The sequence below is a fragment of the Trichosurus vulpecula genome, chromosome 9 (assembly GCF_011100635.1).
Source record: "Trichosurus vulpecula isolate mTriVul1 chromosome 9, mTriVul1.pri, whole genome shotgun sequence".
NCBI lineage: Eukaryota > Metazoa > Chordata > Mammalia > Diprotodontia > Phalangeridae > Trichosurus > Trichosurus vulpecula.
This window is the reverse complement of record NC_050581.1, coordinates 123,469,070-123,486,784: the sequence shown is the minus strand read 5'-3', so window position 1 is coordinate 123,486,784 and position 17,715 is coordinate 123,469,070. Positions and strand designations below refer to the sequence as shown.

At 40.2% G+C, this 17,715-nt stretch overlaps 1 protein-coding gene across 13 annotated transcripts in view; it reads left to right on the top strand.

Annotated features, from left to right (window-relative positions):
* PBRM1 (polybromo 1) overlaps positions 1 to 17,715 on the top strand; it is a 121,654-nt gene that overhangs the window by 98,132 nt on the left and 5,807 nt on the right. For 8 of the 13 annotated variants that reach the window (XM_036737788.1, XM_036737782.1, XM_036737784.1 and 5 more), the window contains 7 exons: positions 825 to 970; positions 3,678 to 3,835; positions 5,942 to 6,125; positions 7,115 to 7,325; positions 8,088 to 8,289; positions 11,399 to 11,563; positions 15,074 to 15,229. In XM_036737788.1, coding sequence (XP_036593683.1) covers positions 825 to 970; positions 3,678 to 3,835; positions 5,942 to 6,125; positions 7,115 to 7,325; positions 8,088 to 8,289; positions 11,399 to 11,563; positions 15,074 to 15,229 — 1,222 coding nt within the window. The remainder of the gene's footprint in view (positions 1 to 824; positions 971 to 3,677; positions 3,836 to 5,941; positions 6,126 to 7,114; positions 7,326 to 8,087; positions 8,290 to 11,398; positions 11,564 to 15,073; positions 15,230 to 17,715) is intronic. The other 5 variants (XM_036737790.1, XM_036737786.1, XM_036737791.1 and 2 more) reach the window with 3 other exon arrangements.

The following is a 17,715-nucleotide window of genomic DNA, read 5'->3' as shown; positions in this document are numbered from 1 at the left end:
TTCCAACCTCTCATTTCAAACCTTAAGTGTTTTCCTGTAAACAACATATTATGGATCTTACCTTTTTATCCATTCTAGAACCTGTTTTCTTCTAAGTGAAGTCAGTTCATTCAAAGTCACCATTGTTAAATTTGTTCTTTTTTTCTGTTATGCTTAGCTATAATCTTAGTCTTGTCACTAAAATAGGACTTATCTTAATTCCCTTTAGTTAATTGTAGTCATATTTACATGTGTGTTTTTGAAAGATCACCTTGTGATAGTGCCTTTATATCGATCTCATTTGTAACTTTAAAGTGGATACACCGCTGTTACTGTTGTTAATGACTGTTGTACAGTCATTTATTCGGGTCCTGCTCTCCATGACTCCATGGACCAGACTGTCCATGGGATTTTTTTGGCAGACACTGTAGTGGCTTGCCATTTCCTTCTCCAGTGGATTAAGGCAAACAGAGGTTAAGTGACTTGCCCAGAGTCACACAGCTAGTAAGTGACTGAGGGCAGATTTGAACTCAGGTTTTCCTGACTCCTGGCCCAGCGCTGTATCCACTAAGCCATCTAGCTGCCTCCAGATACATTAGTGCAGGTTATAACAAAGTTTCAGTGTCCAGTACTACAAGACGTTTAAAAATCTTGATTAATAGCAAGATGGATTTCAGGACTGGCTCTTTGGTTTACTAACTTCAACATTTATATCCATGATGGAAGTTTAATTTTTTCAGTTAATATTCTGTGAAAATCTGCCTTCCTTTTCACATCCCTAAATATTTCCTTTGATGTTCATTTTCCTTTCTCATATCATCTTTTAACTGAATCTTTTACTGTAGGAGAAAGAAGATGTTCCAGTAGAAATGTCTAATGGGGAGCCAGGCTGCCACTATTTTGAACAACTTCGATACAATGATATGTGGCTGAAGGTCGGAGACTGTGTTTTCATAAAATCTCACGGCTTAGTGCGGCCTCGAGTAGGCAGGTGAGTATTTGGAGTTTTCCCTATTCGAAAAACATAGCTGTAAAAAATATTATGGATAAAAAAAATCAGCAGTCCATTGAGAAATAGACTGGTAATAAGGAATATGGTATAGATTTAAAAAGCAGAGCTGCGAGGTCATTTGAATCCTGAGGTGGCAGCCTATGTGAAAGGTTTTTAGCCTCTTTTGCAGCCATATCCTGGAATCTGGGCTATAGCACTGTCCAGCCCAAGGTATAGCAGTTAGACATCACTGCATCAAGTGGAGCCAGGAAACTTCCATTCTTAGTTGGAGCTGCTGAATATTCTGTTCTCTTTCATCAATGTGTGCTCATATTTACATGTTTACTTTTAAAAATCAGGAAAAAGTTCTTTCCATCATAAGAGTGGCCACTGAAATCACCCTATATGGTGCCTAGCATCTGAATATTCAAGAGATACTGACTTTTTTTTCATTTCTAAGAATTTACCAATTACTAAGAATTTTATTGGGCCAAGTGCCAGGGACATAGAGAAAGGCAAGAATATGGTCCCTGCCCTCAAGGAGTTCACATTCTAATGAGGGAGACATTATGCAAACAGCCATTTACATATAAGATATATATATAGTGTAAATGGGAGGTAATCCCAGAGGGAAAACACTAGTGGTCGGGAGAACCAAGAAAGGCTTCTTGTGGAAGGAGCCAGGAGGCAGAGGTGAGGAGAAAGAGCATTCTAGAAATAGGGAACAGCCAGCAGAAAGGCAAGGAGCTGGGAGATGGATTATGTTGTTCAAAGGACCCTCATAACCTGATGCCTGAATTATTGCAGGGACCTTCTGGTGGGTCTCCCTGTCTCCTGTCTCTCCCCAGTGTAACCTCCATTCACCCACCAAAGTTATTTTCCTAAAGCCAGGTCCAGTCACGTCACCCACCTGCCACCTCCACAGATAAACTCCAGTGGCTCCCTATTGCATCCAGAAGTAAATACAAAATGCTGTGTTTGGTATTCAGAACCCTTCATAACCTACCCCCTGCCACCTTTCCAGTCTTCTTAACACCTTACTCAACACATGCTCTTCAATCTAGTGACACTGGCCTCCTGGTTTTTCTATGACAAGACTTCCATCTCTCAGCTCTGGGCATTCTCTTTGGCTGTTCTGCATGCCTGGAACTCTTTCCCTTCTCTGCTCTACTGACCTCCTGGGTTTCCTTTAGATCCCAACTGAAATCTCAACTTCTACAGAAAAGCTTCCCCAACTCCTCTCAATTCTTGTGCCTTCCCTCTGTTAATTGTTTCTTATTTAGCCTGTATCTAGCTTGCTTTGTATATATAGCATTTAGCATAGTACCTGGTATATAGTAGGCACTTGGTTATTGTTTATTCATTCACTTATGTCCAACTCTTCATGACCCCATGGACCGGACTTACTATGGGGTTTTCTTGGCAAAGCTACTGGAGTGGTTTGCCATTTCCTTCTCCAGTAGATTAAGGCGAACAAAGGTTAAGTGACTTGCTCAGGGTCACACAGCTAATAAGCGTCTGACGCTGGATTTGAACTCGGTTCTTCCTGACTCCAGGCCCAGTATTCTATCCACTGTGCCACCTACCTGCCTCTAGTGGACACTTAATAAATGTTTATTAGTTGATTGATTGGATGGCAAAGGCCAGTGCCATAGGATACATGGTAGGGAGTGAAGTATAAGAAGACTGGAAAGGTAGGAAGGGGTCAAGTTGTGAAGAATGCAAATAGAAGGTTTTCTATTTGATCCTGGAGATAACAGGGAGCTCCTGGAAATATATTGAGTAGAAGCGATGGCATCATCAGACCTATGTTTTAATAAGGTTCCTTTGGCAGCTGAGTGGAGGAGAGACCAGAATAGGGAGAGAGTTGAGGCAAGGAGACTAACCAGAAGGACATTGCAGTATTCCAGGCACGAAGTCAGGAAAGCCTCAGTGAGGGTGGCGGTTTCATGAGAAGGTGACATATTCAGGAAATTTTGTGAAAATATAAATGACAAGATTTGACAAACAGATTGGTTATGTGGAATGAGTATGAGTAAGGAATCAAGCATGATACCAAGGTTGTGAGCCTGGGTGACTGGACAGATGACAACAGTAAGGAAGGTTAAGAAGAAAGGCTTTTGGGGAGAGGATAATGAGTTCTGTTTTAGACATGTTGAATTTGAAATGTCTATGGAACATCCAGTTTGAAATGTCCAGCAGACTGTGATGTGATTGAAAGTCTGGAAAGAGGTTGGGCTAGATAAATAGATCCAAGAAGCATCTGCATAGAAATGATGATTGTCCATTGAAGCTGATGAGGCCATCAGGTGAGATGGTGCAGGAGGATGAGACAGAGCTTTAGGGGGCATCATGGTGGTGGGCCTAACCTGGAGGAAGATTCAGCAAAGGAGACTGAGAAGAAACAGTTAGACAAGTAGGAGGAGAGAGCAGTATCACAAAACCCTAGAGACATGAGGGTGTCAGAGAGGAAGATGATGAACAGGCTCAGAGGTTATGTAGAATGTGCTGAGTTTCAGGCCTATATAGGACATTCGGTTTGAGATGCCCACTAGGTAATTGGAAATGCAAGAGGTTAGGGATAAGTCAGATCTTAGAATCATCTGCATAGAAATGATCATTGATTTTTTAAAATTTAGTTTAATAGATTAGCCCTTTCCAAATATAATCTGATTCCTACTTTATTGGAAACTTCTCTTCTTTGTAGAATTGAAAAGCTATGGGTCCGGGACGGTGCTGCCTATTTCTTTGGCCCCATCTTCATTCACCCTGAAGAAACAGAACATGAGCCAACAAAAATGTTCTACAAAAAAGAAGTGTTTCTGAGCAATTTGGAAGAAACTTGTCCTATGACATGTATCCTGGGTAAGTATTCACACTTTGAGGTCTTGATGGGCCAGAGCTTTTGTTGTCTCTATCAAAATCGTTTTTATAGTTGCCAAAAAGTCAGAGACAGCCAGCCAGTGTCATTGGTTTCAGATAGTCAACTTACTGGGTCTTCACCCTAATATGCTTTTCTTGCCTGCTCACATGACTTTGCTCTTCTCAATTTCTTCACTTTTATTCCAACATTACTGTAGCTAGTTTAATAGGTTCTGGCATTGAGGACATTTTTATTGATAATCTGGGTTTTCTTTCACAGTTTACATCCCTCCTTTTAAATCCATTGGAATAGATTTTGGGGTTGTCATATGTTTTAAATTTGATTGTGTTTAACTTTAAAGTAAAAAAAAAAAGGAACTATCATCAAACAAAGGGTTTTTTTTTTTAACGGTAGATTTTACATATAGATTTCATTACTTTTTTATATTAAACATGTTATTTTTTCTCATTTTAAAGGAAATTCATTATAACAGAGGTTGGTAAAAAGGGCAAGAGAATTAAGAATTTATTAAGCACCTGCTGTGTGCCAGTCAAAACTTTTCTTTATTTTGCTTCTGCAACTCATTTCTTATCATAGCTACCATTTTCAAAAATAACTTTTTCTATAGGAAGTAACTATTAGGAATTTTAACTTTATAGGAGATGCAGTCTAACTGTTCCTTTAAATATAATCATTATTGGATATAAATTTAATTTCTATGATCCCAAATGAATTTTTTTTCCAGAGGGACCAGTGTCTTTCCCCAGTTTTTCCTAAGATGAAATGCTTCATTTTATTCAATAGAAATATCTTTTTTCATTGGTTTTTTAGCTCTTCTTTCAGTTCTTGATATGTACAGGAATTGTTTGGAACAGCTATGCATGGCATATGTGTCCCCAAGACTGGAGAGGAGTGCAAAGAGGGGCCTCTCTTCTTCAAATATAGTCTCCAGTAGGAGGGTAGAACTCCCATTTCCACCCCTTAGATAACTAATTTCTGATAAAATGGAAAGACCTCTAGGGAGTGGAAGTGCTGGGAGTATGAAGTCCTAAAACACTTTGAGTAGCTGCTAGATGAGTTCCTCACCTGTTTATAACTTTGTCCTTAGTATGAATTATCGCTTTAAAAAATTTTTCACAAAATGAGACATTTTGATGTCTTTAGACTTACTCAAGGTCTCTGAAACTTGCTATTTGTGTTATGTCAGTCTGGAGGCAAGATGCTGGGACTCCAAACTAACATAAGCACACTGAAAAGAATCTGGGCAGTGTCAAGAACCCAGCACTCATCATTGCCTCAGTTTCTTTGTCCAGCTCTCTGCCTGAGGCAGCTTGTAGCATAGCCCAACACACAAGACTTCCCTAGGGACATATGCAACACAGGAAACATAAACTCAGATATATGGGAAGCACCCCCAGTAATCATGAAGCCCCCTGACCTCTCCTTGCTCTCAGCCACACTGTCTGTCACACAGATTTCTTGCCTAGAGGAGAGGGCCCCAAGAGGTATAGTGTTTCCACATGCCTGAGTGTTAGGCTGGGCCATAAGCTGTTCAGAGCCTTAGGTACAGAGAGCATCAAAGGGCTCATGATATGACGACTCCATATCACTAGGTTTTTGACACCTACGTCCTTGACCTCCTGAGCCCTTAACTATTCCCTTGGAATTGCCTACGGAAAAGGTGCCCGTGTTCTAACAGTAGTACCATGCCAGAAGTTCTAGGTTGCCCTGCTTTTATCCATTGTCACCAGAAAGCCTCAGAGCGAGAGAGTCTGATGCCTTTCTGAAAAGTGATTGGCAGTGGTTGCTGCCTCCCTGCATGTACAGCTCAATTTCCCTTCCTCCCTGATTGTGATAACAAAGGAGCCCTGAGTTGGTGACACATTGAGGTGTGGGCCCTCAGCAACATTCTTAGTCTCAGTTTTCACTTGTTCTAACATGGTAACAAAAGCTGCCCCTTCCTAAAGGTGCTTTATAGAAATGGTTGCCGTAACAATGCTAAGTGGCCAGAATTATTCCTGCTTGCATAGAAATACTTGGGTTTTTTAGATAGCAGTGTTCCACATGACTACAGGATGTGCTTGATTTAACCTACTTATTTTTTTCAGGAAAGTGTGCTGTGTTGTCGTTCAAGGATTTCCTGTCCTGCAGGCCAACTGAAATACCAGAAAATGATGTTCTTCTTTGTGAGAGCCGCTATAATGAGAGTGACAAACAAATGAAGAAATTCAAAGGGCTGAAGAGGTTTTCACTCTCTGCTAAAGTGGTAGATGATGAAATCTACTATTTCAGGTAAAATACAAAGCGTTTTAAAGGAAAAACCTTTTCTTTGGCTTTTAACAGTAGATTAACATCAAAATTATGTAGTCAGAGTTGTTTTTGAGTGACTCTTGATTTTACAGAATAGTATACATACACTTAAAAGAGAAAAATAAAGTAGGGAAATAGGGAATAATAAAACAGGAAAAGGAAATTATTTTCTGTATTTAAGCAGCCTGCTTCAGCTGAGTTCAGTCACACCATCAGTTACAGGGAACATTAGAGGCCATCTCCGGAGTCCAGCATGCACCCTGACTCCCAACAGAAATTCTCTCTACAGCCCACTCTAATCCTTCCACAGGACAGCCCCTCAGATTCCCGAAGACAGCCAGTCTGTTCTTTCCCTTTCTGTTCTTTGTACACTCACCAATTTATTAATGCCCTTCCCTAAAATGTGACACTCAGAAGACCTGAATACAATATCCCAAATGTGGTCGACCCAGACTAGAATACAGGGAGAACAGTCATTCCCCCAGTCCTGACCATCACACATCTCCTAATGTATCTTAAGATTATATTAACATTTTTGGCCATGAGGTAATAATCTTGATATAAGAAGTTGTAAAGGTTCCATATAGATTCTGAAGATTATTCTCATTGTTTTGAGCAATCAAGACCCAACTTTGGGCTTAATTGCCATAGGAAGGATGGCCCAATACAAAAAGTGAAAAGGATGAGACTGGATTGGGGTGGGCAATACATAGTCTCTCCATGTCATTGTTATTAGGGGAGTAAGGTTTTTGCCCCCCCAAAACTTTGAGGTGCCTAACGGAATGTTTGAAAAGCAAATGCTTTATATGGTATATGACAGTCTAAGCTAGTATCTGAAACAGCGTTTCCTCTACAGTGTAGCCTTCTGATTTGAGAATATCTGTCTAGAAGTAAAAAGCAGGAAATTAGAGAGGAGCCTGTTATGCTCTGTGCTCTCTGTTATTTTTTTCTGCTATTTCTCTCTGTCTCAGAAAACCCATAGTTCCACAAAAGGAGCCCTCGCCATTACTGGAGAAGAAGATTCAATTGCTAGAAGCAAAATTTGCTGAGTTGGAAGGTGGAGAGGATGATATTGAGGAAATGGGAGAAGAGGAGGGGGAGGTCATTGAAGCCCCCTCTTTGCCGCAGCTTCAGACTCCACTGGCCAGCGATCTGGACATTATGCCCTACACTCCCCCACAGGTGAAAATAACATGTTTCTGGCCACACACTAAGCAGAAGGAATAGGGTTGCTTTGTTTTTCTAATTGTGGAAGAAAGCCCTTCCTTGGGTGGAGGGAAATGGGAGGTGCAGGGAGAGGAAAAGAGGGGGTCAGAATGGAAAATCGCTTATTGGAGAGAAGAAACTTGTTATAGGATTTCATCTTTGGTTCTCCAGGATAGGACTTTCTGGGCTTTCATATAGTAAGCTACCAAGACAAAAATGAACTAAAATGATTCAGTTTCCCTATTGTTTTAAACCTTCAGCACTAGTTTTTTAAGACATAGGAATATCTGTCCTACTTTGTCTTTAAGGCATGACATTTCATTGTTCCTCTCTGGCTTTCCATAGGACTGGCCACCCACTTCCTACTGTCTGTGCTCCATTAGCCTGCCCTTGTTTGGAAAACTCATCTTGCCGTGTTTTGAGATGATTATTGATGATGTTTTTCCATTCAGAATTTTCTCAGGCCCTAATTATGAGGTCACTATTACAGGTTGCAATGCTTGAGTCCAGTGGAATATTAATTTATCTCTTACATACTACAACAAGTACCAAGTACTATTTATGCTTGGGCTCTTCCCCTCTCTCCCCTCAAGAAAATGGTCAGCTTGACACCTGTCATCTCTGTAACATCAGTCCACAAGAGTAACTACAAACCATGTTTTTCTGGAGTCCAGGAACTTTAGGCAGTTAACAAACTCCATTTGCATTGTAGACGATTCAGGGTTTTCTGTCTTGCAGTCTACTCCTAAGTCTGCCAAGGGCAGCTCTAAGAAGGAAGGCTCCAAAAGGAAGATCAACATGAGCGGCTACATCCTCTTTAGCAGCGAGATGAGAGCCGTGATTAAAGCTCAGCATCCGGACTACTCCTTCGGAGAGCTCAGTAGGCTTGTAGGAACAGAGTGGAGAAACCTAGAGACAACCAAGAAAGCAGAATATGAAGGTAAATAGACTTTAGTCAAATTTTTCATCTGATCACACCTTTTCTAAAACCACTTACCCATATTTTTACCCTTCGGTCATTGTGTGTTACTCAGAAATACAAAATTTTTCTATTTGAGGATTATCTCAAGTAATAAGTACACATTCAGCACGGTCACATCCAGCATGGTCCGATCTGATGACAGTGCAGCCGTTTTACTTAATCCAAATCTATTCATTTCTCCTTCCACTTGCCTCAGCCAAAGTTGTCAAGATACAGAAAGCCTTTCTAAAAAGGCAAGTTTTCCTCCTTTCTTTGTACCCTGAACAGCTGCCCCTAATAGGGAAAATGGGGGGAGGATACAATAGCTGTGTGTCCTAAAGAATGTCAGATATAGCCTCTAAGATAAACATAGTGAAACCTGCTTAAGGAGACCACCTGAAGCATAATGTCTTTTTTTTTAAACTACTAAATACATTACAAAATATATTACAGGATCTAGATACCTCTGTTTGACTCTAGACTGGGAGTATTGAGCCTTTTAGGCAGATGCCATGCCAAAATGGGTGGTCTCTTAGGCAGGTTTTAGCATATATCCTTTCTGAATGTATAAATGTTTTCTTGTTAAGATTACTAGTATTTCTATAATGAGATTCACTTATCTTTATTTTTCTTTTATTCCACTTGGAAATTGCTTTTTTGGGGGGCAGTGAGTCAGCTTTCTAGGATCGGTGTCTTAACTGAGAAGCAAGTACTTGTGGGATGTGTCTTTTGTTTTAAAAGAGAGAAGTAGTAGAAAGTGAGGCCAGCTGGTTGAACTGACTTTGGCCCATGGCTTCATTTTTGCCACCAAGAATTTTGCGTATTAGTTCATTATATGGAATTGGAGCAAGCTTCCCTTCTGTAGGTACAGGCTGGATAAGCTGAGTCAAGGCAATGTTTTATTTATTTGTTTGTTTGTTTGGCAGGAGATGTAAAAAAATAGATGGCTTGTTTAAAGCTGCCTTTTTATTCAGTTGCTTTGGTCAGAAATCCATCCTGTGGACTTTTTGTGGAAGACTCCATAAGAATACCAAAAAAGTGATAGTGTACCTTCTAGTCCAGGTTGATTTACTCCAAACAGATTATAACATAGGAATCTGGAAACCTACAGGACTTGGTGGATTTAAGGCCATAAGGTACTAGCAGGGGTTGGACAAGAATAGAAAATGGGGACTTGTAAGGATTGTCCTGTGGGAAGAGAAGCAAAATCATTCAGGATATGCAGGGGGGAGAAAGATAACAGTGACTGGTAGACAGGTAGAAAGAGAAGCACAAGAGAGAGGATCTCAGGATCCAGAATTTAAGGGGAGTCTGGAATCACTCAGAATTTAATGGTATTATCTTCAGGTAGTGTTTCAGTCAGAAAAACCAAACTTTCTTGGGTTTTAGCATGTCAAAGTCAACTAGAAGTGGTCCTCCGTTAGGGGTCAGCCAGGGTAAGTAGGTTAGCAGTACTGATTGATTTCCACCTAAGAAGAGCCTGCTGGTGCATTCCGCTAGAAACTTAATCTACATCTAAGCCTGAATTTCTGTCTTTTCTTTTACCAGCATTTTCTTCTCCCATTTACTCTGTGGATCTAGTTTCTTAGTATTCAGTGTTCAAACTGCCTCAACCATAACTAGATTTCAGATGTCCCTTGTCTTATAACTTATTATTTAGAAGACCTTTCAGGAAACCACTAGCCCCTTAAACTCGAGCATTAATAAGTAGTTACTCTGGCATAGGCAGAGAAACCTTGGCTCTTACAGCTTTGACCCTCTTAAAACTAAAGAAGTGTTGGCGTTTTCACTTCATTGTTTTCCTTAAGCATGTGTAACATGGAGATAAATTTTCTGCTGCCCTAGCTCAAGTATCATTCTTTTGAGCTTCCATGTTGGAGAGTCAGTGTCTGGAGACTGGAATATACTATTAGAATTCAAGATTTCATAATCTCCTCCCCTTGGTGCTGTTGGTTTTGTATCATTGGAAGTCGCCAGATGTCTCTGCTTCAGTTTACCCGTGTGAAAAATGAGGAAAACATCTCACCTGTATTGTAAAGCATTATAAATCCAGAATCAGTGGAGTTTTAGGAATTGAAAGCATTGAACAGTCTCTAGCCAGTCATAGTCATCAAATGAAGAGTCCGTATTTTGTATCTAGCCTATTAGTTGCAGGTGGGCCTATGTGGAAAAACAGCTGTTAGGATCAGGAACTGGAGAGAAAAATCAGCTTGAAGGAACATACTCACCTTGCATACAATGTCTGACCTCAGAGAATTTGAACAGAGATATTGCTATTCCTGGACATTAGGTGATGTACAGCATTGATTTCTAGAATCTGCTAATTTGAGGAGCAGCTCTGTGGGGTAATTTAATCTTACTATTGAACAATTAAGCCTCAAGAAACGTGATTATTTTTGGTAAAAATCTCACCACAGCAGAAAAGTATACAAGGAATCATTTCTTTCCCCTGGAGTTTAGTTATTAACGCAACCCTTTTTGCTTCATCAGAATGTATGATCTAGTCATCAGGTTTACCTGAAAGCTTATGAAAGTAGGCAGTGAGCCACTCTTCCCTTACAGAGTTAATTTTCTTCAGCTGCTATCTCCCAGGACACCAATGAGCCCAGGTCTCTGTAAGACTGGGTACAAGGAATCATGAAAACCCAAGTATTGATTGTGCCAAAAATTATAATGGGCCATGGAATTGCTTCTTGTTGGAATTCTAAACAATCCGTGATGCCATTAATAACAGAGTAATCACAATTAGCGCTTTCATTGTCAGGGTGCCTCATCAACATTGATTAACTACATTGGTTATGCTGGTGACATGTTTAAAACCTGTGCTTTCTGAATGTGTGTTGCAGTCTTAACATTCTTGAAATCTTTGCAGACAAGTTCTCACGACGAGCTAGGAAAGCTGGGAATGCCCACTAGGTTACCCACCCAACGACATCAGCCGTATCCTGGGTTGAGAACGGGCCTCTGCTCTGTGCCTTTCCATTAGATGAAACTGTCGCTGTGTTTTGCTAGTCCTGTTGAATGAAATGGATGGTGTTGTGAACTCCTGGGTTAAAAGCAGAATTGAAAATCTAAAATGCCTTTGCAGAGCGGGCAGCTAAAGTTGCTGAGCAGCAGGAGAGAGAGCGCGCAGCGCAGCAACCGCAGCCGAGTGCTTCTCCCCGGGCGGGCCCCCCCGCGGGGGCGCTCATGGGGGTGGTGCCGCCACCAACACCAATGGCGATGCTCAATCAGCAGTTGACACCTGTTGCAGGTAAAAGCAGGAGCTAAGACCATTTTTTTCCACTTTAAGAAATTCCTTCATAATGGATCACATTTTTTTTCCCTCCAGTTCCAAATGAGCCTTAGGCTCCTCCAGCCTTTTCTCATGACCAGTCTACTTTCAAAGTTTGAGATCATCCGTGTCTTCCTCTATTGCCCTCTCCCACACAGAAAATACCTTCCCCATAAACATCGGAACTGGGCCCAACACTGGAGAATTCATAGGGAACAATTCTGCCTTGGCTGTGGGGATGGTCTAGTAATATTCTCCGCCCCAGATTATCCTTGCTGTAAGCAAAAAGGTAACTAGACCTTGAGCACTGTCCTAAAAAACCTTTCAGAAAAATCTGCCAAATTAAACTCAGAGTAGTGTGGTTCATTCCCTATTTCATACCAGTTTTCAGTTGGCCTTGTTTTACTGCAGCCATCCTTAAAACACTGATCATTTAAAGGATTTTTGACTTTGATTTTAAATCCTTTCCTGATCAGTTATGTGCATGACTGCTAAATTGAATATGTATCTATATTCTGTGTTCAGTTCATCACGCCCACTCTGTAATGCTTTCCTATTTTATTGCATTAAACTGCATTTTCTGTTAGTATCCCAGTCACATACTTTTTTTAATTGTGAATGTGGTTGCTTGTGTGTGTTGTCTCTGGTTCTTATAGCCATAGCAAATTTGGCTGTTTCTTAATTTATTATTGTTTAGCATGTTCTAACTTCAGAAGTCTGTAACAGCTTCCCTAGAACTTTCTGATAGAAGACGAGGTACCTTTTCAGCTATTCCGTGTTTCTGCTGTCAGGCAAGCAGTTTTTTTCCCTTTTTGTGGTAACTCTAAGGCAGCGGTGTTCAATATAGTCTCAGCTTCTTTTTTGTTGTTGTTGTTTTCATTTTTTAAAATGGAATGATACGTACAGGGTAACATTTTTCCATTGGTGCTTTCATCTTTGTGATGGCAAAATTCTCAAACACTGTCGCTTAAGTCAGTAATTGCACTCACCAAAGCACATTTGAATCATGGCATTTGAAATGATTGCATTTATCATAGCCGATGTAAAGCTAACAAGTTGCATAGTTGCTTGCTCTATTCCATGGCCCATTTTGGTTAATAAGGTTCTGAGGTTTCTAGAAATCATTCCCTCATTAATGTCAAAATTGCCTTTATTTTATGCATTAAATTTTAGCATCGTGCCCTTGGCTAAAATGCCTAAGGACACATTCGCAAAAGAAATACAAACAACTTTTTTTTTTTAATGTGGATTTTTTTTTTAAAGAACAGCAGCTGCAGCATTTTAGCTCCCTGTTGGGGAATAACAACGTCAAGTCCAAAGGTACCTTAGTCATATAGATTTTATAGACTGGGAGAATAGCCATACACTGGACAAAAACAGATATCCTCAACTAGAAAACACCCTGGTCCCATTAGCAAGAGTGTGCTTTCTGAGCTCACTGGCCCCAGGAGTGTGGAGGGAGCAGGTCAGATGGGATTTCTAATATAACCAACCTTTAATCCACTAAGAAAATAAGGTGTCATTTGCCAGTGCCTCATGCTGTTAAAAGGATGCTTTTTCACGGTCTTACAAATGGCATTAACAACCTGATGCCATCTTGGATTTGTTGTTGCCTGGGACTAGCTTTGCTTACAAACACCAAAGCTCATTTGAACAAATGTGACTGGGATAGTAAATGCCAAAGTACAGTTTAATGAAAAAGCTTCACGTATATATTTCAGTTAAGTTGTAAACAGTTCTTTAGTTGCAGCCCATGAAATTTGCATTCAGATGGGCTTAGGTAATTGAAAGCAAAGCCTTACAGCACTCTTTACATTAGTATCTTCTTAGTCCAAGAAGGAGCATCTGGTAGTGTGGTAGCATTGTGTCACCTCTTAGAAAGTGATTCTTCTTGCTCCTAAGTAATCTTTTATTTTTCTGCCTTTGCATTTTTGAAATTATACAACTCAGACTCAAATTCTTTACAAAGTTCCGAAATGTTGCCATTTAAATGAATTTGCTTACATTAATTTAAGTCAATTTCAACTAATTCAAGATTTCCTTGGCCAACCGATAAAGTTGGCCAAGGTGAATTCTGTGAGCCCTGACTGACCCTGGTCCTTGGTAATAAGTATTTTGAGTTATTTAATAGCTATAAAAGACTCTTTAAATTTATCATTCATTTCTTAAGAATTTGTCTGATTGGTCAAACTCTAAAAAGCTTGAATTTCCCACTCATTCTTTCCACAAACACTTAAAAACCTATAGCACTGTTTTGTAAGAATGAGGTTTGGCAGTAGTGTTCTTAGCTACAGGCTCCCTTGAACCTCACTTTTGCAGAAGAGGCTATGGTGTGTAGGTGGCTTTATTTGGGGGAATCGAGGGTATTGGGTGGGGAATGTTCTGGAGTCCGTTATTAACATTGTGTTAATCATTCTAGAAAAGAGAGATTGGGCAACCTGAAAAAAAAAAGTGTTGATTTTTTTTTTTTATGTCTCCTTAAAGACTTTGCTATAAGTGAGTCCTTGCCATTCTGAGGACATTTTCTTCTCTTCATCCTTGTTGCTTGCCAAATATTTTCATATTTTGTTCACTAACCTTCTTCCCTAGCCAACAGAAAATACTTTACACAAAGATGAGTATTGTGAATAAAGGAACGGAATCCTCTGTCCCCAGAGGCCCTTTCCCTTATTTAAAATGTTCTCCTTTAATGCCGAAATGACAGGTTCATGCATAAACTTGGAAGTGGCACTTATGAGTCACTTCTGCTTCTTGTAACTTTCCCCCCATTCATCTGAGTTCTCACTCTCCAGCCATTTCTCCCAGTGCTTTTATCATTGGGCAGTCAGCTACCTGGGGCTTCAATTTAGGTTTTTGTTTTATTTCATTTGTCACGATTTAAAGTCTAAGGAGAAATAATTCATTATTATTAGGTCTTGTGATTTAGACAGGTGTAAATTTCTGGTGTGAGAGTTGACCCTTACCTTGTCCTGGGGTAGGACCCTTGCTATATGCTGCAAAAACCATGCTTCATGACACAGAGTACTTCATAACCATGTAGGCAGGCCCTCATTTTTATGCATGATAGCACCATGCAGGCGCGTATGGAGTTGAGTGAAGTCAGTATTATGCCGTTTAATCTGGACTGCAGTTGGCAGAACTGATTGCAATGTATGAACAGCTTGCAGTAGTAGTGATCTTGGTATGGCTGGTACTATTAATTTTTATTAATATTTAACTAAGAATATACAGTGTATTTCACCCAGGATGAACATACAGCAACAAATAATAATATACTAAGTACTAATTCATCCAGAAAGGTGTATTTCATATTTATAACTTTTTATTTTGTTCATTATTGCAAGATACTAATTGCTGTTGTATCATGCAGTACTAAAGGTGCTTTTCATTAGTAGTGCACGTGTTTTTTTGGGGGGTTTTTTGTTTTTAATTATTTAGATCATGTTGCATGTTATTGATGCATGTTTGAAATTTGTTGTGTCCTTTAAGGCATGATAGGTGGCTATCCGCCAGTCCTGCCACCTTTGCAGGGGCCAGTTGATGGCATTGTTAGCATGGGCAGCATGCAGCCACTTCACCCTGGGGTGCCCCCACCCCACCACCTTCCGCCAGGTATGCCAGGCATCCCAGGCATCCCACCACCGGGTAAGAAATCATCCTCATTCACTCATTATCTCATCTTCATTTTTTCATCTTCCTCTTACTGCCAGGTATTTTAGGGAATACCTGCCCCTTTTTCTTCAGACACCCTTGAGGAAGATGCTAGTAATACCCATCAGGAAAATCAGTGTTATGTTGCTGCAGATACTGAGCATGTCCCTATAAAAATATCTGATTTAAAAGGAGCAGCACAGTACAAAGCCCAGCAGAAACTGGGCAGAGTGGAAAAACTCATCTAAAACCTGTGTCCTACCAGGGGCTGGCCTAGGAAAGACTGTACAATGACCAAAATTCTCCAGAGCCTTATTTCTGTGAAAGGACTTGGTGCTTTCTGATGGCAGTTCTTTACTGATGCAGTTCTTATCTCACAGGAGCTATTCTCAGTAACTACAGAAGAAAGTCACCGTTTCCCTCTCCTATTTGTCTGCTCCTTCTAAATGGATTGTGAGAGGGGCAATTGTGAAAGGAAATGGGGGGGGGGAATCATCCGAAAATAGCAATGCCTCAGAAATTCCAATTAGCATTTTGTAATAGATTGAAAGAATATTAATTAAGCTGAAGGATGGAGAAAAGGGAGATCCTGAGTCCCAGCTGGATTTAGCTCAGTTGATTCCAGCAAACTGAATACCCTAGCTTGTGTGCTGACTCACTTGGTTAGCATCTTAGGTAGCAACATGATACCAAAATGATTTTATTCAGCTTGACCTTTTTTACAAGAATTCCTAAAGATTCAAAGAGCATGTTTTGGAAGTATTAGGTGACAGGAAAAGTACATAAATTGCTTTCTGACCCAGGAAGATTGGCCATCTGGTTGTTTTATCTTCTGAGAATTATGACTTTCAAATGAATCCAGAGGCAGCTGGGCACCTCTCAACAGAGGACTAGCTCTCAAATCCCACTTGGATGACCTTGGGCAAGTCACTTAACCATCCAGGACTCAGTTTCATTATCCATAAGATAGGGGGGCTTCTGAGATCCCTTCCAGCTCAAGTTTATTACCCTATAAAGTTAGTCCACTATGTATAATTATAAGCTATAAACTCAGCTAATAATCTGATCATTAAATATAGCGAAATTTTATTAAATATCTACTATGTTCATCTCTCTCTCTCTCTCTCTCTCTGTCACACACACACACACACACACACACACACACTCTTTAGATTAGGATTCCCTGAAGCTTTAGGAAAATTAAGTGACATACCTTCAAGGGGAGTCTCAGGGAGAGTTACTGAGCTCCAAACAGTTCTAAGGAGATGACATTAAGCATTTGTGGGATATGTGATCCAGATGTACTGACTCCTAGGGCCTTTTTACACTAAAAGCTTGAAATCTATAGAGAAGCCAGAATCCCCAAGAACTATTGGGTGCTGATGGTGAAAAAAAATTTATAGCTTTTTCTTTTAAATAAAAAGGGATACTTGAAGATACTTAAAAGGCTGGGAGTTGTTAAAGGAGTCATTAAAATAGTGAAAGCTAGGGAAGTGCTACCAGAGAGGAATGGAGATGTTTCATTCTGTATAACTGTACCAACAGTGTGAAGTTATGTAGCCCATTTTCACATGTAGCCTGAAGAGTTGATGTCATTACTTTTTAACCACACCTTATAGCTGCCTCGTGGATTCAGTAGTTAACTGCTGTTAAGTTGATCCAGATTATCCAATTATCCACATCCTAATAGAAACTATCAAAAACACCAGCATCTGTGACAAGCAGACACTTTGTGATCAGTGGTCAAGGTTTCTCTGCCGCTTCCCCTTCCCAATGCCCCTCCTTAACGAATTTTTTAAAAGCGGATATGTTTATATAGACTTAAAATAATAGGTCACGGTTCTTACATGTAATAAGACTTTTCATGAGAATAATAGCATGATTCTTAATGTGCTAGATGAGCAAGTTTATATGAGACATATACACACAAAATTTAAAGTGCTATGGAGATAACTCATGTTCTCTGGCCACCACCTTGAATGTTAGCAACAGCAACATGAATATCTGCGACAAGGAAACAGAAGGCAAAAAGTGGATTGGTTTTGCTTTAGCCTGCAAAGCCTTTCTATGGCACAGTCAATGCTGGTGTCCAGTAGGCGTTGGCATGGTCTGTGCCAAGATTTGTGGCAGATTCATGTAAGCAACCTCAAGTCAGCTCATAGTTATTTTCTCTCTTGCCTCAAAACAACAAAAAAGAGCCCCAAATACTACCGGAAAACAATATCTAGCCAGTGACATCACAGGAAAGTTGGCCTCCCTACATCCCCGCAGAAACATCTGCATTCAGTGTAAAACAGGGTGAATTAGAATAAGAATGTCCAGGGAAAGACAATCTCATGCAACACCATCTGTGCAGCAGGTTAAGGGACCAAAAGTGAGAGCTCTCACAGGAACTGAGTCCTTGTTCGTTCAGAAAAGCCAGTGGGTGAGTTAGGGATTGAAACAAGTCTGAAAAACTGGACTGAGATTGACAAGAATGT